Source organism: Delphinapterus leucas, chromosome 3, assembly GCF_059928025.1.
Source record: "Delphinapterus leucas isolate spDelLeu-1000000601 "Yukka" chromosome 3, BTC_Dleu_Yukka2, whole genome shotgun sequence".
Classification (NCBI taxonomy): domain Eukaryota; kingdom Metazoa; phylum Chordata; class Mammalia; order Artiodactyla; family Monodontidae; genus Delphinapterus; species Delphinapterus leucas.
In genome coordinates, this window is record NC_143131.1 from 110,864,015 (window position 1) to 110,885,315 (window position 21,301).

At 51.0% G+C, this 21,301-nt stretch overlaps 1 protein-coding gene and 1 long non-coding RNA gene across 4 annotated transcripts in view; one reads left to right on the forward strand and one right to left on the reverse strand.

The window, feature by feature from the left end:
• LOC149749639 (uncharacterized) overlaps positions 1–21,301 on the reverse strand; it is a 74,972-nt gene that overhangs the window by 42,934 nt on the left and 10,737 nt on the right. The window lies entirely within an intron of this gene.
• On the forward strand, positions 3,285–6,078 carry CSF2 (colony stimulating factor 2). Its single transcript, XM_022588738.3, has 4 exons — positions 3,285–3,849; positions 3,950–3,991; positions 4,728–4,853; positions 5,640–6,078. The coding sequence occupies exons 1-4, from the start codon at positions 3,691–3,693 to the stop codon at positions 5,745–5,747; spliced, it is 435 nt and encodes a 144-aa protein (XP_022444446.1). The 5' UTR covers positions 3,285–3,690; the 3' UTR covers positions 5,748–6,078.

The following is a 21,301-nucleotide window of genomic DNA, read 5'->3' on the forward strand; positions in this document are numbered from 1 at the left end:
ACTCATGGGCACAGTGTTAAGGGTACCAATCAAGATGTGCACAGAGAATGAGCCAGGAGGGGGCGGTCATGAAATGAGAGTGAAGCAAGTTAAGAGAAGGCCTTGAGGGGACTCACTGGGTGTGTGGGTTGGGGGTGGGAGGTGAATGAGGAACCTCTGACATCGGGGTTCTGGTTCAGGCAGCTGGGTGGACAGCAAGGCCACTTGCTGTGATGGGGTAGACCCAAGGTATCAGAAAGGTTTGGGAAGCCAGTCCAGACTGGACTGGATGTGGCAAATTTGAGAGGCCAGGGGAACTTCAGAAGACTCAGTTGTGGCCACATGGGCCCAAAGGTAGGAGAGAAGTCATGGCACAAGACATCTGGAAGTCATTGGTGAAGAGGAAGTTCCCAGCACCAGAGCACTGCACAGAGTGAGCCAGGCCTTGGGTAGTGCCCAGGGATGCCAACTTTAAGGCAGAGCCAAGGATAATGAGATGTCTTCACTTCACTCCTTGGTTCTTGGAGCTTCCTTGCTGTTTCCCAGGATCCAACAACTGTACACTCGGGAAATGACACTCCAAGGGTGGGTGTGCACCAGGCCTGCCCTCCCCCAACCTATGCCTCCCACCCGCCCAGAGGACTTCCTCCAGGGTTGGAAATGCATTCCCCACCTGTGAATCTCTATCCCTTAAGCTCATCCCCAGATAGGAGTGTCATCAGATAGCTAGAAGGGGCTGCTGCCTTCATCTGCCTCCTTGGGATTAAAAAAAAAACCACTGGAGGCTTCATTAAAAATTAAAAGAGAGAGAAATCATTACCAGAAGCCTTTACTACTTCCAAAGTCCTGAGGATGCCCCTCACTGCCCTCTATGTTTGTCCAGGCAAAGGTGCTGGGTGGGAGCCTGGGGACCCTGGCCCAGCTGCCTCACCAGTCCCTCTGGAGCTGATGGGCCAGTTAAGGTTGCAGATGCAAGCTTTCTATTCTGGGCAAGATGGTTGGTTCTGGAACGACCTTCTTCAGGACTTTTCTGAAGTGTCAGGGCTCCCTCAGACTCTCCCTGCAGCCCTGTTTGGGCAGGTGTGTCTCATGTTTCCAGTTCTGTTCTTCAGGTCCCAGAGGGCCATGGCCTTGAGCCCCGAGCTCCCTGTTATGTACCTCTGCCTCTGGAGAGAGCCCCCCACCTCCTTCCAGCACCTCCCCCAAAGGCCCCCCAGCCCCTCACAAGGGTGACAGTCCCCCTCCCAGGACTCAGACTGAGGGCCCAGCAGGAGTAGTGATAAAGGGGTCAGTGAACTGTGGGGAAGGGGAGGGAGGTGGCCCACAAAGTCTCTGGGATGACCAGAGGGGTCCTTGGGGATCTCTCCTCTCAGCCCTGGGGCCATCAACTCATAACTCCCTCTCCCTAAACATACACTCATCCTACTCCCTCAGGCCATGTCTTAGCGAGAGTGTGCCAAGTCCCCTGTGCAGTGCCAGGGGTACAGCAGCTGCCTTTGTGTTGGATGCAGGGCTGGAGCCTGCCTTCAAGCTTTGCCACTTCTCACTGCATGACTGTGGATTGTTACTTCCACCTCTGGGTCCCAGTTAGTTTATCTCCGCAAGGAGGTGACGGCCCACTTTGCAGGTAACAACTCCCTAACAAGGGAGTTCTGGGCTGCATAAGGGGATATTTTCTGTTTTGGCTGACTGGGTGCCTCCCTCTTCCCACCTCTGTCTCCCTTTTGTAAAGAAAGGATGAGAGGGGAGTGACGGCCAGTGTCTGGGCCAGTCTCCATATAGCCTGTGGCCCCCATCCTCCACCACACAGCCTCCAGGGCACTGTCTGACACAGACCTCCACTCTGTGTGGCATCTTCACCCAGTGTCCTTGACCCTCCGTTCCCCGCTGAGTGCTTCCTGGTAGGGGCTGAGCAGAGGTTTCATGGAAAAGGTAGAGAAAGGGCCAGGGCCTTGACATGCCACACTCTCACCCCCAGCCTGGCCACCTAGGAATGTCCCATCAGGGTCAGAAGGGTAGGGCTGGCCTCACGGTGTGCCCCAGATCCTGGCAGGGGCTCCAGTGGGGTCTGGAGGACTGAGGCCTGGCTTCCCTGTACAAGGGCAACAACCCTCCTGCTATGCAGTGAAACTTGCCAGGGCTGCAGGCTCGGGCCACAGTACTCAAACCATGAGTTCTACCTGCTTCCCAGGGCTGTCCACTTGAGCTCAGCAGCATGTCCTCACTTATGTCTGACCCCATCAATCTAGGTTAAATCACCCTCTGGGGCCCAGAAGCTCCCAGTGTGGGGAGCTTCTCTTATATCAGAAGGGCACCTGCAGAGGCATGGGGGCTCACACAGATGTACCTCATGTAAAACATCCTCCCCTCCTGACACATCTCTAAGTACAGACATCAACCACCCTGGCACACAGACACTCAGAAACGTAAGTGTGTGGACCCATATCCCTTCGACCACAAAACTCATGGCATGCGGAAGTAAACACCAACTCGTGCTGTGCTCTCCAAAGTCCATTGTGAAAATCAAACACTTGTCAGCCGCTCAAGAGCCTGTGACTTTTCCAGAAGCAGTTTCTGTTCCAGAGGGAGGCCTCTGGAGCTGGAGGTGGGCTGGGGCAGGGGCCACATAAGAAGCTAAGCCCAGAAGACCTTGGTTGAAAAGCCACTGTCCCCTGTACCTCCTGTGAACGCAGCCATGACCCTGTTGGTGCCTAATGCCTGCCAGAGGCTGTAGCTAGCAGCACAGTGCCCACCTCAGAGGGGACAGTCTGCTCTGCAGAGGGAAGCGAGGTTCACATAATTCAAGGGAAGAGTCACTCAGCAAGGTGGAGTTGGAAGCAGGATTTGAACTCAGAACCCTGACCCACCCCCACTGAGAGCCCCAACTCACTTCTGCAGCTTGGGAGCTGAATATGGCTGTGTAAACCAGGATTGTTGCTATTAGATGAGATCTTACCATGGAGGAATGTTCTGGAATCTTGCTGGCTGGACTTGTACATGGTTGTCATTCCCTCAGCTCACAGGGGCTGTGGGGCAGAGGTTCCTGGCTGGGAACAGCTTGCTGACTGCTCTGGGTCCTTGGTGGGAGATGAGGTGAGCTGTCGCAGGACTATGTCATTTGGCTGGAATCTGCCTAGGTGGACAGTGGGGCAGGCCTCTGAGAGTCCTCCTCACACTCATATCTCACTGTGGCTACAGCTACGGGCTCTAGGAAGAGAAGGGGAGGCTGGAGTTGGAATGGGCCCCAGTGTGGCACAGCCGGCCCAAAGGTCTCTTGGGATAACAGGCAGGATGGGAAGCCGGGGAGGAGGGCGGGGGTAGGAGCTCGATTCAATGTCTCCCAGTCCCCGCCCCCCAGCCACTTCAGGCCAGGAAGTCCATGCTGTGCCCAGAGGCCCCTCAGAGGGAGGGGGAAGACTTGGCAGGTCAGACTGCCCAGGAGGGCTGGAGAACGCTCAAGAAGGCGGGCAGGTGGGCTGCCAATTCTTGGAAAGACTAATTAACGAAAACCCCCAAGGCTGACCACCTTGGGGAAAGGCTCACCTTTCCATGTGTAGCCGATAAGGGCCAGGAGATTCCACAGTTCAGGTAGTTCCCCCGCCTCCCTGGTGTTTTGTGGTCACCATTAATCATTTCCTCTAACTGTGTATATAAGAGCTCTTTTGCCAGTGAGCCCAGTGCTCAGAGAGAAAGGCTAAAGTCCTAAGGAGGATGTGGCTGCAGAACCTACTTCTCCTGAGCACTGTGGTCTGCAGCACCTCCGCACCCACCCACCCACCCAGCCCTGCCACCCGGCCCTGGCAGCATGTGGATGCCATCAAGGAGGCCCTGAGCATTCTGAACCACAGTAAAGACACTGCTGCTGTGATGGTGAGTGAGGGAGGGAGCACAGGCCATGCCTGGGTCACCTCGCTGGCCTGGACCTGGCATGCCTGTCAGCTTGATAACACAACATTTTCCTTTTCTACAGAATGAAACAACAGAAGTCATCTCTGAAATGTTTGACTCCCAGGTAAGATACCTCTCTGACACAACTTCTCAAAGGCCTCGGCCCTGGGGAGTGACTCCATTTTAGATGGACTGTCACAGGGTTGTCCACTTTCTCTCCAGTCAGCTGGTTGCCAGAAGGAGGGCTGCTCAGGAGGCCACTGGCTTTGCCCCTGTGGCAGTCATGTGAGCTTCTTTACTAGCTGACCAGCCATGGACAGACCTAGCATTCAAGGGGCTAGGGGTCACCAAGGGACAGGTGGGTAAGTGGGAGTTATGTCATGAGACAGGGAATGTGGACATGGGGCACTCACTGTGGCCTGAGACCAAGCTCTGTGGACACGGTGCTGGCTACTGACGGGCACAGAAGGGTTTCAGGAACAAACTTTGCTCACACAGCAGGTCTGGGTGAGGGTCCCCTCCTCCTTCCCCCTGAATGCTGGGAGGACAGTGACCTCTTTTTTTCTGAAGACTGGGACCCTCTTGAGATGCCAGGCCAAGGGAATGTGGCTGTATTGGCTGGGAATGGCCTGAGCTGAGTGGTGAGGACGAGTCAGACTTGTGCCTGCAGTGGACAGGGAAACAGGGCAGTGTGTATAACCAGGTCCAGCCTGAGATTAGTCAAGAATAATCCTGTGCCCCTCCCAGGCCCTGCTCTTGGGAGATAGGGATGAGAACAGGAAGGAGTGATGGGGAGGGTGTCCTGTGCCTACCAGAGCACACTTGGCCACTGCTCACCAAAGAATGGACATTTCCCCCAGGAGCCGACATGCCTGCAGACTCGCCTGGAACTGTACAAGCAGGGCCTGCGGGGCAGCCTCACTAGTCTCGAGGGCCCCTTGAGCATGATGGCCAGCCACTACAAGCAGCACTGCCCCCCCACTCAGGTGAGTGCCCACATCAGGTCCCCAAGCGGGAAGGTCTCATTCTAGGAGGGTGGAGGAATGGTTGGGGAGAGACCTTTGGCTGTGGGTGTTCACAACCCCAAAGGGTTTCTGAGTCAACAGATTTTTAATGACTAGCCCCTCCTGAGAGGGAGCAACTCTAGGAGTTAAAACCCTGGACTCGAGAGCCTATGGCACTCCCTAGTGGGAGCTGCTACTATCTTTATTATTACCATTAATGAGGTCAGAGGTGAGGCAAATACAAGGAAACTCAAGACCTGCCTAAGGCCCAGAGGAAGTTCTGGGGTCCAAGTGCCGCCTCCTAAAAGCACTTTCCCCTGGCCCCTCCTGGGATGCCTGGATTGCACGGGAGCAAGGAGGAAAGCTTACCTGAAATGGAAAAAGGCCCCAAACATTCCTTTCCGGTGGGAAAAGAGTGAAGCCTGTGGCCTTGACTCCTGCCCCTTCTGGGCTCCTAGAGATGGCCTGGGCCCAACTGCTGTGCCCTGGCCTGGGACCAAAGAGGCAGTGGCCCAGCTGCCCAGCAGACCAGCCTCCGGCTTGCACTTTATTAGGCCCCTGGCCCCGGCTGCCATTGACAGAGCTGTGCACCTTTTGGGTGACACATGGGTGGCAGCATGTCACCTGAACCAGGTCAGCAGGTGGGCCCCAGACAGGCCTTCTGGCCTCTGAGTTCTAAGACGCAGCACAGAAACATGCTGATGCTTCCCCCACATTACCCACTCATGCCTGGACTCAACTTATATATTTTTTCTTTTCTTTCTTAAGGAAACTTCTTGTGAAACCCAGATTATCACCTTTAAAAGTTTCAAAGAGAACCTGAAGGATTTTCTTTTTACCATCCCCTTTGACTGCTGGGAGGCAGTCCAGAAGTGAAGCAGGCCAGACCGGCCAGAAGCCAGCCTGGGAGTTTACCTCACAGATCGCTGCCCTCCCATCCACAAAGAGCCAAACAAAACTCAGGATCTTCACCCTGGAGGGACCACAGGGTGGGCCAGGGCTGTAGGGAGCACAGACTTGCTCTGGGCCATGTTGACCCTGATACGGGTGTGGTAGGGGAAACAGGAGATGTTTTACACTGGCAGGGATCAGTAATATTTATTTATATATTTATGTATTTTAATATTTATTTATTTATTTATTTTATTTCATACCCCATATTTATTCAAGATGTTTTACCATAATAATAAATTATTAAAAATCTGTTTTTATTTGTGCAGTTTTTCAGTTTGTTTTCTACCATGAGCGAATGCTCAAGGTGCTCTCCTTTACCCAGGTCAGGGAGGGGAGGAAGCTGGGAGTTGGGGCAGGGAACAGGGGCCTGCAGCAGATCAGGCACAATTGGACAGGCAGTGCTGTCAGAGCACAGGGGAGGTGACAGCCCTCCTGGGTGTAACATTCTGCACATCTGGACATGCTTCCGTGGATGCTCAAAGGCTCCCACCCCAGAGAGAGGTTTCCAGGTTCACTTGGAAGTCCAAGTAACCCAGACAGTGGGAATCTTGCTCCAGAAAAGGGGGATCACCCTTCCTGGGCAGGCGGGGGGTTCCTGGGCTTGGCTGGTCACTGGCTGAATGGGCAAAACACCTGTGCCCTTCAGAGGCCTGGACCCTGTGGCCATGCCCTGTCCCTCACACTCAGGGCTTCAGCCACTCCCAAGGTGAACTAGCAGATGGATTAGCTGTTCAGGGAAAAAGAAACCAAACCACAGGGGTCAGAGCTCAGTATATTTACCAAACTTTCCCCAAGATGAGCGATCTTAATCTTTGAGAGTCAGAATGTAAGTTCGTAATTTGTTGGTACATGGCTCTAGTGTGGCATGTTTTGGAGCTAGTTTTTGTTTTTACATGAAGTTTTGCATGTAATTAGGCATTTTCCCCCCAAATCCACGGCCTTCAGGCTGAGAAAATAGTAGCTCTCCTTCCTCTCCTTGCTTTGCCAATGGGGCTGGAGGACTTGTTCCTGAACCTCTTCTCCTGTGTCCCTCCTGGGGTCTGTGAGGAAGAGGGTGTGTCCCCAAGCGTCAAGTGGGCAGCAGGGCCAGCCTTTACCTTGATGGGTGGGCCTGGGGAAGCTCGTTTGGTGCAGTTCTAGCTCCTGCCTGGCTCTTTCTCCGTCCTACTTGCTCCCTTTGCTCTGGCTATCTCACCTGCAGACAGCGCCAGTCCTGGCCAAAGACCTGCCCCACACACAGGCAGAAAGGTCATGACTTCAGATGTGATCATGAATAAAACTTCTTAGAGAAAGCCTGAATTTCAGCAAAGACAAGATTCCTCTAAGTATGCTGTAGTCATAGAAAATGCATGAAAAACACATCTTGCCCAGAGATAAGGTAGGTCCTCTCTGTCTTCCATATAAACCAGTGATAACTGATAAGAGATTTAGCATTTTCTTAGAACTTGTATATAGGTACCTCTCCCCACAGAAATGCTATCAAGCCCAGGGCTCGGATCAGCTTGGAGCCACCCTCAACTTATACCGTGAACCTATACGTGCTTCTGGGGCTTGGAAAGCCATTCCACCCCAATGAAGATAGCCAGCGTGTCTCCCCAGGACAATCACACAGCAGTCTGTGCTGAGATTCAGAAAGAACTCATGGCTGACAACATAACACACAACGTAAGTCTAGGTCTTCATCAAACATCACTTTGCTCTCAGTGGCCCTTTGGGTTTCTAATCAACTTTTCCCACTTCTAGGGTTCCTTCAAAAGGCCCCAGAACACCAGTGAGGTAAGGAGAAGTCACCCCATGGTCATTTCTGACCACATTTGAAAGGGATCACCCAGGGCAGAGACAAGAACAAAAGTTGTTGGGTCAAGAAATCTGGGGAGAAAGCTGGGAGTTTGAAGATCAAGTCTCCGGCTTAGTCAGCAGATGAACCAGCAGCCAGATTTTGCCAGGCTCTCTGATCACCGTCCCAGAGCAGCCCTGAGCCTGGAGGGAGACCACATCCCTGCTGCAAAGCTCACAGGGCCCATGGGTCTCCTGTGGGAGAATCAGGGTAGCGCCTGAATTTGAGTCCAGAGCTCCATCTGGCCAGGGTAACCAGGAATGGATGAGGTTGAGGGTCAGCCGATTTTGCTGGGCACCACCACCAACTCAATGCCCCCAACCCTGTTTTAGGAGCTCTGCTATGGGAAGTTTAGAGAGGGTTTCATCTCCACCCTGAATGAAATCTCTAAGAAATATAACAATGATTACCACATAGTAAAGGACATGGAAGAACTTACCAAAATCTGCCCAAAGCTGAAAGTAAGTAGCTGAAAGTAGTAAGAGCAGGGCTGGTTGTGGACTCAGCCTGGGGAAAGGGAAGGGCCAACCCCAGTTGGGTGGCCAGTCTAAACTGGCTCCGGTTTGCCCTGCCCTTGGGGCCCCTTCTGGGCTAAGGAGCTCCACTGGGAGCCCACAATGTGGGGATGGGCAGTGGCTTAGGGGGACATGTTGCGGCTAAACAACTGAGGTGCCCTGCTTTCTTGGCCCACCTTGCTCTGTCTGCTGTGTCCTCCTGCCCTGCATGTCCTCATGTCCCTGTCCTGGGAAGCCACAAGACCTCCCCACACCCTGCTGGGTCTCTCCCCAGAGCTATGGATGGTCCTCAGACCTGGGGCTCCACTATCACCAGATGGTCCCCAGTGCCCTCCCTAAGAAAGATGGGGAGGGCCTGCCTGAGTTACCTCCTAGGGGATGGGGGGGGGTCTTACAGGGCCTTTATGACTGGGAGAACAGAATTTGCTTTTATTTTTTTCTGCTAAGATAAATATGTATTTCTTATTTAGTCAACAGAACCACACAAGAACTGCACTACTGAGACAAGTAATTTCTCAAAGTTCAAAGAAGCCTTACAGAGCATTGTCATATCTACAGAGGGATGGAAATTTGTAAAAGGACCAAGGGCATCCTCTGAGACCTCATCCTCTCACGTCCTGGTGCCCTAGAGTTTCAGGAAATGGGACTGGAGAAGCCTCAGGAACAATTTACAGCCAGGGTGGGGTAAGACTTTGCTGACCCTGGGTCAGCAGATGAGGCTGAGGGTGGGTAATGATGGGGGTGTGCTTGAGGAAATATTTCTGTAACTGATACATCAGCACTTGCTGCTTTAATAAAGCTGGGGTGTGGAAATGCTGACGAGTAAGAGTCATGATAGTGTCCACTCTCTCTGGGGCCTTGATACACTGGAAGGGGCAGGGGGCTGGGGTTGATGGTGCCATACCAGGGCTCCTGACCTAGAGGGCCAGGGGTCTCTCAGGAAGGGACGCTCAAGAAGGCGAGTGGGAACCCCACCTCATCTGCCCCTCCACTGTACTTCCAGTGCCAGTGGACACCCAGTAGGGGCCCCATCAATGCCAATGTCAGCTTGTTATTGCTCCCCTTCTTCCTGTGTCCTTCAAAACTCAAATCAGATCCTTTCCCAGACACCCCTCCCCAGCCTCACTCAGCACCCATCCACGCCTGATCCAAAGGTCCAAGGCCCTTCCTCCTTTGGTCTCTACTACAGCTCCTGGGGAGCTCGAAGTCTAGTTCATCCCCACCGCCACCCCCCGAGGACTCGTTGTGGCCACAGAAGGGTCAGCCTTAGTAAATGGCTCAGGAGAATGGGGGATTTCAGGCTACTCACAGAGGACTTGGCACAGTGGGGGACCTGGACCAGGTGGGGGGGCCCATGGGGGCCAGGGGCATTTCCAAACCCCCAGCTTCATCTAAACCTGCAAAGAACTCTGACTTCAAAGCCCCTCCCCTGGCCCGCTAAGCCTCTCACAACAGCCTCCAGTGTCTCGTTGGCATAATAGCTCCTCCCCGACTACTAACACCCTCACACCCTCAAAGCATGGGGCCTGCCTGTGGGAAATCCGCCAGTCACGCGGGTCCTGAAGGGCTGCCAAACTGGGCTACCAAGCTCTGACCCCCCCACCCTCAATTCGAACCCTAACCCTAATCATTTGCACAGTTTATTAGAGGTGACTGGGATTATCCCACGATCTAAACAGCTTCCTACAATCCAAACCTTCAGACCAAACCAGGAGAGATAAAGATATATTGTTCTGGACTATAATTAGGCATCAAGCTGTAACCACATCTAGGCACAGGCCAGCCTTGTACAGAGTCTGCACATCTACCCATTGACAGGTCTTGCTCAGCTATAAAGCTTCAGATTGTGCCTGCAGCCAGCACACAGATCCAGCACAGCCCCGCCCACCCTCATCCCTTGCCCCAGGATTTTCACGCCTCTCCCTGCTCATCTCCACTGTGAGGGCCACTACAGGTTGGAGGTCAGCAAGTGTGACTGAGGGAAGTTGCCCAATTATCTCAGAACGTGGAGGATGGACCTGTGATTCAGGTTCAGCTGGTACAGGGCCAGGGGCCAAGGCTGGTTTCAGCCCAGAGAAAGCCCATGGTCCAATCCCCAGAGGCTATGAGCTCCTATCCCTTGAGCAAACCATACAAGTGCTCAGAGTTCCCAAGGCCACTACTCTCTGACTGGAAGTAGGGTCTGCGGGGTGCTTGGCAGCATGGAATTGCTGAGACATGCGGGCAGGAAGAACTGCCAGGTGGGAGGGCCATGTGGGTACCACTCTGGACCCACCATTGTGTGGTCCCCTAGGTAGGCCTGAGCCCACAGTTCCCTGGGAGCCTACTGGCACATCTGCCTCAGGAGCTAAGGACAGGCTGGCACATTGGAAGGCCAGAGCTCTGGGCTGGACACATATGCACAAGAGGCATAGCCCTGACCATCCTGGGTACCCCCTTTCCCTAGGAGGCCAGGAAACAGGTCCAAATTATATTCTTCCATGGGAGATAACCATGCGCAGGCCTGCGGCAGGCCCACTTTAACCCTAAGGAAACACTCTTGGCTGTGCCAGGCCCACCTCTAGGCCAGAAGGAAGAACAGGGCTGGGTGGTCTGAGGAGATAGGCACATCCATACATCAAGACTTCCCAGGACACTTGAACAGTCCCCTCCCTTCACGGGGGCCTCCCCAGGGACCACCCCAACCTGCTATCGCTTTCTGCCTCCTGGGTGCCCCATCCCCCTTCAGAAATCAGTGGTACTGAGGCTGGAACCAGGAATCGAAAACATGCACCTAAAGCAGCAGTGCAGCCCTCTCTCATATGCTAGACCTTGAGAACTGGAATAGCCCCATTGGCAGCCACATGGCAGTCTCTTTCAAGGGCCATAGTGTGTCCACATCCTTTGACTCAGCATTCACATTCAGGGAGATCACACAAAAGACAGAAGGAGGGAAGCTTCATCCACAGAAATAACCAATCTGCCAATCCATGAAATAAAATGACGGACATGAAGCTAACATGACAACATGTCAAGGCACCTGTGAAAGGTCCAGAATGGCACTGATGCCCGGATGACCCCCTGTGGGTCAAGAGCCGGAAGAGAATTTAGATGATGATTTAGGTGGTGGGATGGCAGGTGAGTTCTCTCCTTGGTTTTCTACCCTGTGATGGCTGTTAGTGTGGCCACGGCTGGATCTACGGAGAGAGGCTGAGTGCCAAGGTCAGTGGGCATCATGTGGTCTCCTTGCTTATACAAAATTTGCATCCTCAGTGTCCCCAGCTAAATGGGATCCTCAGTGATGGCTTGCATTGCATCGACTGATTTCCCCAAATTGGTTGTTCAGCCAAGATGCTGGTGATTAGCGCGCAATTGGGACTGCATCTCTTAAAGCCCAGAGCACTGTTACCTTCTTTCTGAGATAGCATGGATAGCAAAAGAGGCCTGTCTGCTCTTCCTTGTCAGGCAGGGCAGCTCTCAGTTTGGGCCTGGAGGTTGCAAGGCGCTGTCCAGGCAATCTTGATTATCCTCACAACTGTCCTGTGCGTGGAGTCTCTGACTGGGGCTATACATCTGGCCTGCCACCCAGCCCCAAATGAGCAGGACTGGCCCTGGAAATCAGGGCCTGAGCCCTTACACCTTTTGCTTCCTGGTTGCCTGCACATGTATGTGCTTGGGAATTCGAGGTCCATATAATTGGAAGTGGAAGGCAGGGGCTGCATGGACCAGGCGCATACTGTGCCAACCTGCTATTTGTGTTGAATGCACAAGGCTGGTTGTTGTAGATCCAGAAGCTCCTCCTCTGGACCCTCCCACCTTGTTACATGGGCTTCACAAATAAGAAATCTGGCATGTAGGTCTCTTGGGGTCTCAGTTTTCTTATCTGTGAAATGGGGTTGTGGCAGGAGCAGAGAGGCCCCAGCCCTAGATCGGCCTGACACAAGGAGGCCCAGACAGATGCAGGGCCCTGCTGCCCGAGGCCTAGGTCAGAGCTCTGCTGAGAGCACCCTGATACTGGCCCTATTCCTCTGAGGAGAGGGGAGGCCAGAATGCTCATGGCATCAAGGTCTGCAGAGCAGGGCCAGCCCCCAAGATGGGAGCTGGGGATGAGGAAGGGCCATCTCACCTACTGTCAGTGCTGGCAGCTCTCTGCCCTAATGCCCAGAGAGGCCCAGGACTTCCTCAGGACAGTAAGGTGAGCCAGACAGAATCCTCAGAACTGGTTCCACAGAAGCCCCCTTTCTAGGCCCTCAGAAGGGCTGCTGGGCACAGACCTTGCCCTTGGAAAAGACTGACCAATTTCCTACATATGAGGAGACCCCAAGTTATGGCTGCCAGTAAAGATGCAGCTTCACAAGTTATTTTTCATTGTGGTTTGAGATAACAACAGTGAAACAGTTTCATGTTGCTGCCACTGATGTTATCTCTGGCCCAGACCTGTTCTTTCAACCTGGAAATGATTAATCAAAATTTTATCTCCCTTTTCTTTTTCTCAAATTCAAAGAAAGATGAGTACAAACTCCCTAAGTTCTGCCCTCAAACACAGCTCCTGGGTCCTCACCCAAGGCGAAGGTTGGCATTTCCTTCAAGAGCCTGCAGTTCTTCTAAAGGCTGAGAAAAACCTTTTAAAATTATTTTACTTTTTAAAAATCGAGTCATTGTACAATAAAGTACACAAATCTTAATTGTACAGTTCAGTGAACTTTTACGTATGTTTATACTGATATAACCAGCATCCAGAGCAAGATATAGAACATTTTCCAGCACCCCAAAGGCTTCCTGTGCTCTCTCGCTCCTAGTCAGTATCCACTCCCCTAAGTATAGCCACCTTTCCAACCTCTTATCACCATAAAGTCGTTTTGCCCATTCTTGAACTTCATTTAAGTGGGATCATAGGCTGTGCTCTCTTTTATGTCTGACTTCTTTTGTTCAGTATTATATCTGTACAATTCTTTCTGGTTGTTGCATGTAGCTGTAGTCGGTTCCTTTCTGTTTCTGTATAGTATTCCATTGCATCCCCAATATATTTTCTCATTCTACTGCTGATGGATATTTTGGCTGTTTCTGCTTCCTGGCTAATATTAATAAAGCTACTATGAACACTCTTGTGCTCATAGTTTGGTGAGCATACATATGCATTTCTGTTGGAAATGCTGGGAATGGTGTGGAATTACTGGGTCATAGGATATATGTATTTTAGCTTAGTTGGTACTGCCAAACTTTTTTGCATGGAAGTCTTCTATAAACAACATTGTTGTGGATTTTCCTGCTTTCTGTAGATACTGCTTGTCCATCAGACACTGGATCTCTCCTCTTCCTTCTCATGGTCTGAAGCTATTTCCCAAACATTCTCATCATTATTAGAAATTCTCTTCTACGGTGTTCAGTCTCGCCCAACCATCAACATTCTGACAAGCCAATTGCTGGGAAACAAAACCCAAATCCGACTAAGCCTGGTCCGAGGTCAGCCCTTGCTCACAGGGTTGTGGGGCCTGCCCTTGGGGGGCTTGGCTTGGGCAGGCTGCAGTGAAGCACGTGCACTGAGAAGAGCAGAAGTTAGCCAGTTAATTGTTCTCCACTTGCCCATGCTGTCATGGCTGTGGGTGGGCTGCCTCTACTTCCAGCATTTCCAGTGCCTCCTTGGGGCAGTTAGCTCAAGAAGGGCCCGATCTGACTTGGGTGTGGATGTTGTCTTGCCAGTGCACTGTGGAGTGCAGCCCTCATCCACAAGTCTCTGGCCCCAGAGCCTCTGGGAGGCCTGAAGAAACTGTTAGGTACCACTGTCCTAGGAGAGAGACCAGGCCAAGGAGCTCAGCTTGGGGTCCTCTCGGGGTCTCAGTTCCCTAGTCAGTCTCCAGTCTCCTGCCATGTCCTGGTGCTTTCACCTTCCTTGTCCCTTTCAAATCTTTCCACTCCTCTCTATCCTACAGCCTCGCCCTGGCCCACCCCACCTCTCCCACACAGATGTCTACCACGATTGTCCCATGGGCACTTGTCTCTCGACAGGTCCCTCCTGCTTTGCTCCCCAGGCAGCCAGATGGATTCATGCACCTATTAATTCACTCAACAAATATTTACTGAGTCCTACAAAGTGTCAAGAACTATGCCAGGCGCCGCAAAGAACCCAACACTTGAGGTGCTTATATTTTAGTGCATTAGTCTGGCTGTGTCCCATATGGGCTGCCTGCCGGCTCAGTATGAGCTCCAAGCCCTTTGGTCTGGTCGAAGACCCTGCTCTGCCATTCTGGCCCCATGGTCCCAGAGACCCCTCCAGGCTCACTGCTCGTAGCTCTCTGTTTCCCGCACCACAGCCCTGGGCTCCAGGAACAGGAACCAGCTGCAACTCTCCTACCATCTCCAGGCCCCTGTGCCTGGAATGTATCCCAGTCAAATGGCTGACATTTTTCTCCCAGTGGGACAGACCAGTGTCCAGTGGGAGGTGGACACGTCCTTTACTGGGGCATCCTCCTCCTAAGCATTTATTCTGGGGCTTGCCTGGCTACCTTCTAGGCCTTAGGGGAGCACTATCATCTGTTGGGGGACTGTTAGGTCTCTGCTCTGAACTACAGCTCTATCCCCCAGGTCTGGGGAGGACCACTCACTGCATAGGTGCCAGCAGTGACTGTGTTCCAGAGTCTGAGGAAAGTGAGCCTCTTCTCACCTCTGATTAATAGAAATATTTACAGGTTTTATGGAAGTCAGGATGGAAAGGCAGCATGAATTTCCCTAAGTTTAGAAAATGCTCTGTGGGGCAAAGATCAGCACCAGGCTATAAGGTACTCCATACACAACCAGGGATGTTGTTATCATTATCCTTATCAACAACAGCAACTGAGAGACGAGCCAAGAGGATGACCTTGGGTCACCCAGGAGGCGGTGGAGCTGAGAACCCAACATCAGCATAGCTGCCTGCTCCCTCTCCCACTTAACGGATTTAGAAACTATCTTAAAGGAAGCAAAAGAAGGGAGGGAAGCCCAGCTCCCCAGCAATGTGTCATACTTCCTCCTGCCCAGAACCTGGGGCAGCCCCAAGTTGTCCCGGTGGAGGCCCTGACTCCCGCCCAGGCCTATTGCGCCAGCAGGGCTGGATAAGTGTGGGGTCATTTCATGTGCTGGGAGTGGAGGCCAGGGAAACAGCAACTGTTGCTGGAGCCACAGCTTCAACTCAAAAACTACATGATAACTCATAGTCTTGCCCATCCCCCCACACCCAGGGCAGTCTCCCTGACTGACCCCACAACTCTTAGGCCCCTTCTCCTACTGGGATTTCTGTAGGGAAGCTGCTGTAGGTCCTCCCAGGTCTTCAACTGAAACAGAAGCTCTAGCCCTCCTCAAGGCCAGAGGTGCGGCTGTGCCCAGCCTAGCTTCACAGAAGACCTGTGACTCAGACCCTAACACCTCCTCTCACAGGTCTAACCCCTGGAAATGCATACCAACCAGTTTTGGAACCCAGGCAGAAATCAAAGGAAGCTGCAAGAGCCTCAGGCCATGCCGCGAGCCACAGTCACACCAAAGGCTCCCGCACCTTTGATGCTTAGGGACAGAGAGAGACAGGCTTGGGCTCCAGACCAAACAAAAACACTAGGCATGGCTGTGGGCCTGGGTCCCCTAGTTATCATGAACTTCCGTGGTAGGAAGGAGTATCTTTCCTTGGTGTCGGCCAGTTGGAAAGTCCAGGGGTCACAGGCAGACAGACAGAACAGGCCCATGACAGTGACAGACAAACAGAGAGACACAGACTGAAGCTCCTGACAGTAAGAGATGGACAGACCCTGACACTGACAGATTCAGGCAAAGCTTGGAAGGGACAGATGCAAAGACCACCTGGGGACAGTTGTAGTGACAGACATACAGGCAGATGAACAGACTTAGAGTCCCAGCAGGTACAGACAAAGACACAGCTGCTGCTGTGGTCAGGGTGAGAGGTGGCAGTTCTGCCCTGAGCTCAGCCCTAGAGGTTCTTGGAGTTTCTCTCTCTTGGCACTGCAATCAGAGACTTTGAGGGACTCTTTCCAGGGCCACAATTCCCTCTGCCCCATGATCCTCAGGAATGGAGAAAGCTGCGGCCCTCACTGTCCCTGGAACTGTAACCGAGCAGGACCCTATGAGGCCTTCCCAGAATAGACCCCCACCCATGTCCTCCACCTGCCTTTTGTCTGTAGAAAAATTTTACTCAAAGAATAAATTTTATCAGAGAAGTGAGAAAATACAGAAAGAAAGGAAAACAGTCAAGCAAGACAAAATAATAATACTTTAGCCATTAAATAAAGTCAAGGACCTTTAGTTCCTCCTCAAGGGCTATAGATAATATTCTGAGCCATGTCTTTTGAGCTGTTTTGCAGATCCTGAAACCCCCACCAGGTGAAAGAAGTTAACTGTGTGCTGCCCACAAGCACATAGACCCCAGACAGACCACTTGGAACCAGAAGGTTGATGATGCTGACTCCCGATTGCCATCAACCAATCAGAAGAATGCCCACGAGCTGATCACGCCCTGCTCCTTGAACACTGTAAGACTCCTCACTACCCGTTCCAGGGTGGGACACACAGTTTTGAGGGCATCAGCCCACTGTGGTCCCCTCTGCCTGGCAAAGAAATAAAACTATTCTTTTCTACTTCACCCAAAAATCTGTCTCCGCGTTTCTATTTGGCACCAGTGAACAGAGTCAGCAACAGGGCCAGACTCAAGAATCAATTCATACCCCTGTCACATGCCCCCTTCCAAACCTTGTGGGGCAGGAACAGCTCCCCCATATCCCTCCTGAGGCCACCTACTCACAGCACAGTGGAACTGCTTGTCCTGGAAAAGGTCTTATTAGGAGCCACTGTGAGTACAGACTCTGTGGGCACAGTGGACAGTACCAGGTAGAGGCTGCAGTCCAGTGCTCCTGTGGTTATCAGAGGATGCTTAGCTCCAATTGGCCAACTTCTCTTCACCTCCATGACCTCCAAGGTCCAGAGACCTGAGGACCTAAAAGGTCCTGGCCAAGGGGAGAGACTCCAGGCCAGACAAGAATGGGAAGATTAGCCTCTTTCATAGTTAGAGAGACTGAGACTGACTTGGACACACTCAGCTCTGTGTCTGTAGAATCCAAGAACCCCTGGGAAGGGGTAAGACTTTCTTACCTTGAAGGGACCTTTGTGCTGAAACCATGACCAGGCTGCCTGCCTCAGGTTGGGCCCCTGGGATGAAGACTCTGAGACAGAGACTGGCATGTAGGATTGTTCGTGGAAGGGGAGGGGAGGGGAGGGGGCAGGATTGAACAGAGGGAGAAGCTGGATCCAATGCAGTCACAACAAAAGTCTCAGCTGAGCCAACAGAGAGTTCTAGAGCTGGGATGATCCCTCAGAGTTTTCCTCATTTGGGGTGAGGAGGTTAAACCATATTCCTTGATATTGATCAGTAATTAGATGTAGGCTGTCCCTGGAAGGGGGCATGACTTCAGGCATGGCAATGTTTTTTCACCCAAGGAAATCCCCAAAGAGAGGGGATGCCTGCCAAGAGGTGCCTTCCAGCAGAACTCCTAAGCTGGGGGAATAAGCCTTTGACTCCTGAAGGGTGTTCTGGATAGCACACCATTACATCCACCACAGTCCACCCCTTGAACTGTTTGGATCCACTTCTTCATATAACCACTTCCCATAGGTTCTGTGAGCAGCTCCTCCAGGATTTTAGTGCTGTGTATGCCGTTACATGTTTAACAACTGGCTCTTAAAAAACAAAGGCCAAACCTTGATTTGAACATTTGTAAATTATCATTGTGTAAATACTCCCACTAAGGCAATTTGAAGTTTGTAATGGTTTGAAAACTGGTTGGCAAAAACTTAGCAATGGGCTCTCTCAAGCCAGGCTGAATCACCGATGATTCTGATGTGCTTCTCTTCTTAAAGGAAGCATAGAAGAGAAAGATTAGCGAGATGAACTACAGCCCCTGCTGTTGTAGTTGATCTCAGGGCCACAGTTAGCACTCATCTCCTCCTCTTCTATCTATTGCAGATTCCCTCAGTTAGCACTGAGCATATACCATCTTGATGGCTTCCCCAGTGGCATAACCCAGTCCCTCATCCCTGAGGATCTAATTCCTGATCTGATTCGATTTTAGCCTGGGGTTTCTGCACTTGTCCCTTTACTGTCAAAATTGCGGGGAGGAGTACCAGAGAGACACTCAAGTGGATCCCACTGTGTAGCACTGTGTAGCGGTACCCTTTCCTCCTCCTGAAGATCAGGCTTAGGTACCCCTGCCAAGAGTACTTCTTTCCTGTTGGTCTCTGTAAAAAAGGAGGCAAAATTCCCTGGCAACAGTCTTGGCTTACAGTTTAATGGGACTCTTGCTGTGGTCTCAGGTGGAAGTGTTCCTTACTGGGGAAACAGGATCTCTAAACCTACAGAGTCCAGAGTTGCAGGGATAGAAAGCACAAATTTCCCAAGTGGGTCACTGGGTGATGGTAAAACGGGTCATTCCTGCTTCTGTCTCTTGGTTCTCAGACCCTTGTATTATATCTATTGGAACTTGAATCCATATAAGGGTCTTTCACTTACAGTGAGAACTATGTCTTGGAGGATGGCTTATCATCCCTGTAAAGTACCACTCCTAAGCTGGTGCTTCAACTATGCCTCCAACAAGCTGTTGTACAACATTCTATTGGGTTGGCAGCTCCTAGATGGTGCAGTATGTGATATGATCAGTGGTCCCTAGAGTCATGGACTTACTGCTTCTTTGCCATAAAGTGGATCTCTTGGTTTGACATACTATATGAGATCCCATGCTAGTGGATCAAATACTCTGAAAGCCCTTGAATAGTGATTTGGCTAAGACCCTGAAGCTAGGAAAGGCAAACCCATTCCTGGAATGTGTATTTATTTTTGTCAAAATGAATCACTTGCCCTTCCAGGGTTTTAGAGGGCCATGTAGTCAATTAGCAACCAAGTGGCCTGTTGATCTCTCTGACTCACGGTACTGTATTTGGAGCTCAAAGTTGGTCTCTGTTGCTGGCAGGCTAGACATTTGACAATGGCGATAGCTAAATCAACTGTGGTAAGAGCTCATGGTATTGGGTTTATGTATAGCTTGCATCCCTGTCCCCAAGGCTACTCCATTCATGTACCCACTGAGCCAGCACTGGGGTACAATGACAGAAGCTGGATGATATTAGCTGGTAGAGTCATTGTGTTTACCCAATTATTGTACCTCTTACATTGTGGTATGCTTCCTGGTGGGCATTAACATGCAACATGAAGCTCTTCATACTTCACGCCACTAATGTCCCTCCATTGCATGCCTCTGTACTACACTTCCTTGTCCCAGGTCTTCTAGTCTTTCTCATTCCAGGTCCCGGAGCAGCCAGCCAAGCCATTTGCCACTGCCCTTGAGTTCATATATATTTTAATTTCAGACAACCTTTCTACACAAAGTCAATGGCCAGGTATACCACCTGAAGCTCTAGCCCATCGGATTTTTTCTCAATATTGTCTTTCAAGGTCACCCCTGAGTGGAGCTGTAGTATAGTAACTAACCATTTCTGGCCTGACTCACATACTGATCTGACCTATTTGCAAACCAAGTGTGGGCTTTTACCTCCTCCATCAGCTGGTCTAGGGGATCACCCATGTATCCATAGGTGTGAGCACAGGGAGAGGCTCTGGTGCCACAGAAGCAGACACATGAAGTCCTGGCTTACTTGTTTGTGAAGCTTACTTGTGCCCTCCAATCCTGCTCATACTTGATTCCCAATGTACAACTTCCATTTTATGACGGGTTGTTGCTAGGCTTGCCTGACTTTCTCAGTCAGGCCCTCCAGATCCATCAGGGCTCAGGAAAATAACAGGAGCTGTTTTTCAAAAGGTGTATAATTCCTCAAGGCAAATGCTATGGCTTTGTTCCATAACCTCAGGGACACAATGTATTTTCCCACTACTGATATCTTTAAAAACCACAGGATCTGATGATTCATATGGTCCAAATAGCAGGGTTATTTGTACTATAGCCTGAAAACACTGCAGAGCCCTTTCCTACCTGGGGCCCCACTCAAAGGTGGCAGGCCTTTGTGTTACTGCCAGGTATATGGGTCACAGTAATATTCCCAGGTGTGCAGTAGGTTACATCTATAACCCTAAGAGGCCTACCAAACATGGTGCTTCCTTCTTCATGGTGAGAAGTAGAACATGTAGTCATTTGTCCTATACGTCAGAGGAAATTTCCTGACATGCTCTAGACCACTGGATTCCTAAAAACTTTACTGATGTGGCAGGCTCTGAATCTTCACAGGGGTTATCTTCTGGAGTACGTTTATCTTGTCATGGCTATCAATGTGTTAGTCACTTCTTGATCATCGTGTCTGATCAGCATAACATTATTTTATAACATCTTTATTGGAGTATAACTGCTTTATAGTGTTGTGTTAGTTTCTGCTGTATAACAAAGTGAATCAGCTATATGCATACATATATCCCCATATCCCCTCCCTCTTGCGTCTCCCTCCCACCTCCTCATCCCACCCCTCTAGGTGGTCACAAAGCACCGAGCTGATCTCCCTGTGCCATGCAGCTGCTTCCCACTAGCTGTCTATTTTACATTTGGTAGCGTATATATGTCAATGCTACTCTCTCACTTCATCCCAGCTTACCCTTCCCCCTCCCCGTGTCCTCAAGTCCATTCTCTACATCTGTGTCTTTATTCCTGTCCTGCCCCTAGGTTCATTAGAACCATTTTTTTTTTTAGATTCCATATATATGTGTTAGCATACGGTATTTGTTTTTCTCTTTCTGACTTACTTCATTCTGTATGACAGACTCTAGGTCCATCCACCTCACTACAAATAACTCAATTTCGTTTCTCTTTATGGCTGAGTAATATTCCATTGTATATACAGCATAACATTATTGATAGAGTAGACCAGTGTGATGTTCTGCAGGAAGGAGCGATAACCTAACCCTGGAAATTTATACTGTTGTTTGCTCCAAGTAAATGCAAACTATTTCTAATAAGGGTAGAAAAGAATGGAGTCACCAGATCAGTGTCCACACACTGTATGCCTGAGGTCATGTTAATCTACTGCAGCAAAGATAGAACACCTGGCAGGCACAGTGGCTGCAACTGTGGCTACTATTTGCTGAATTGGTAGTAGCCCACTGCCATCTTCTAGGG

Excerpts from the sequence above, each read along its gene's own strand:
- CSF2 (XM_022588738.3), top strand. The coding sequence starts at position 3,691 with ATGTGGCTGCAGAACCTACTTCTCCTGAGCACTGTGGTCTGCAGCACC. Across the intron at positions 3,850-3,949 it reads AAGACACTGCTGCTGTGATG|AATGAAACAACAGAAGTCAT; the intron begins GTGAGTGAGGGA and ends CCTTTTCTACAG. Across the intron at positions 4,854-5,639 it reads AGCACTGCCCCCCCACTCAG|GAAACTTCTTGTGAAACCCA; the intron begins GTGAGTGCCCAC and ends TTCTTTCTTAAG.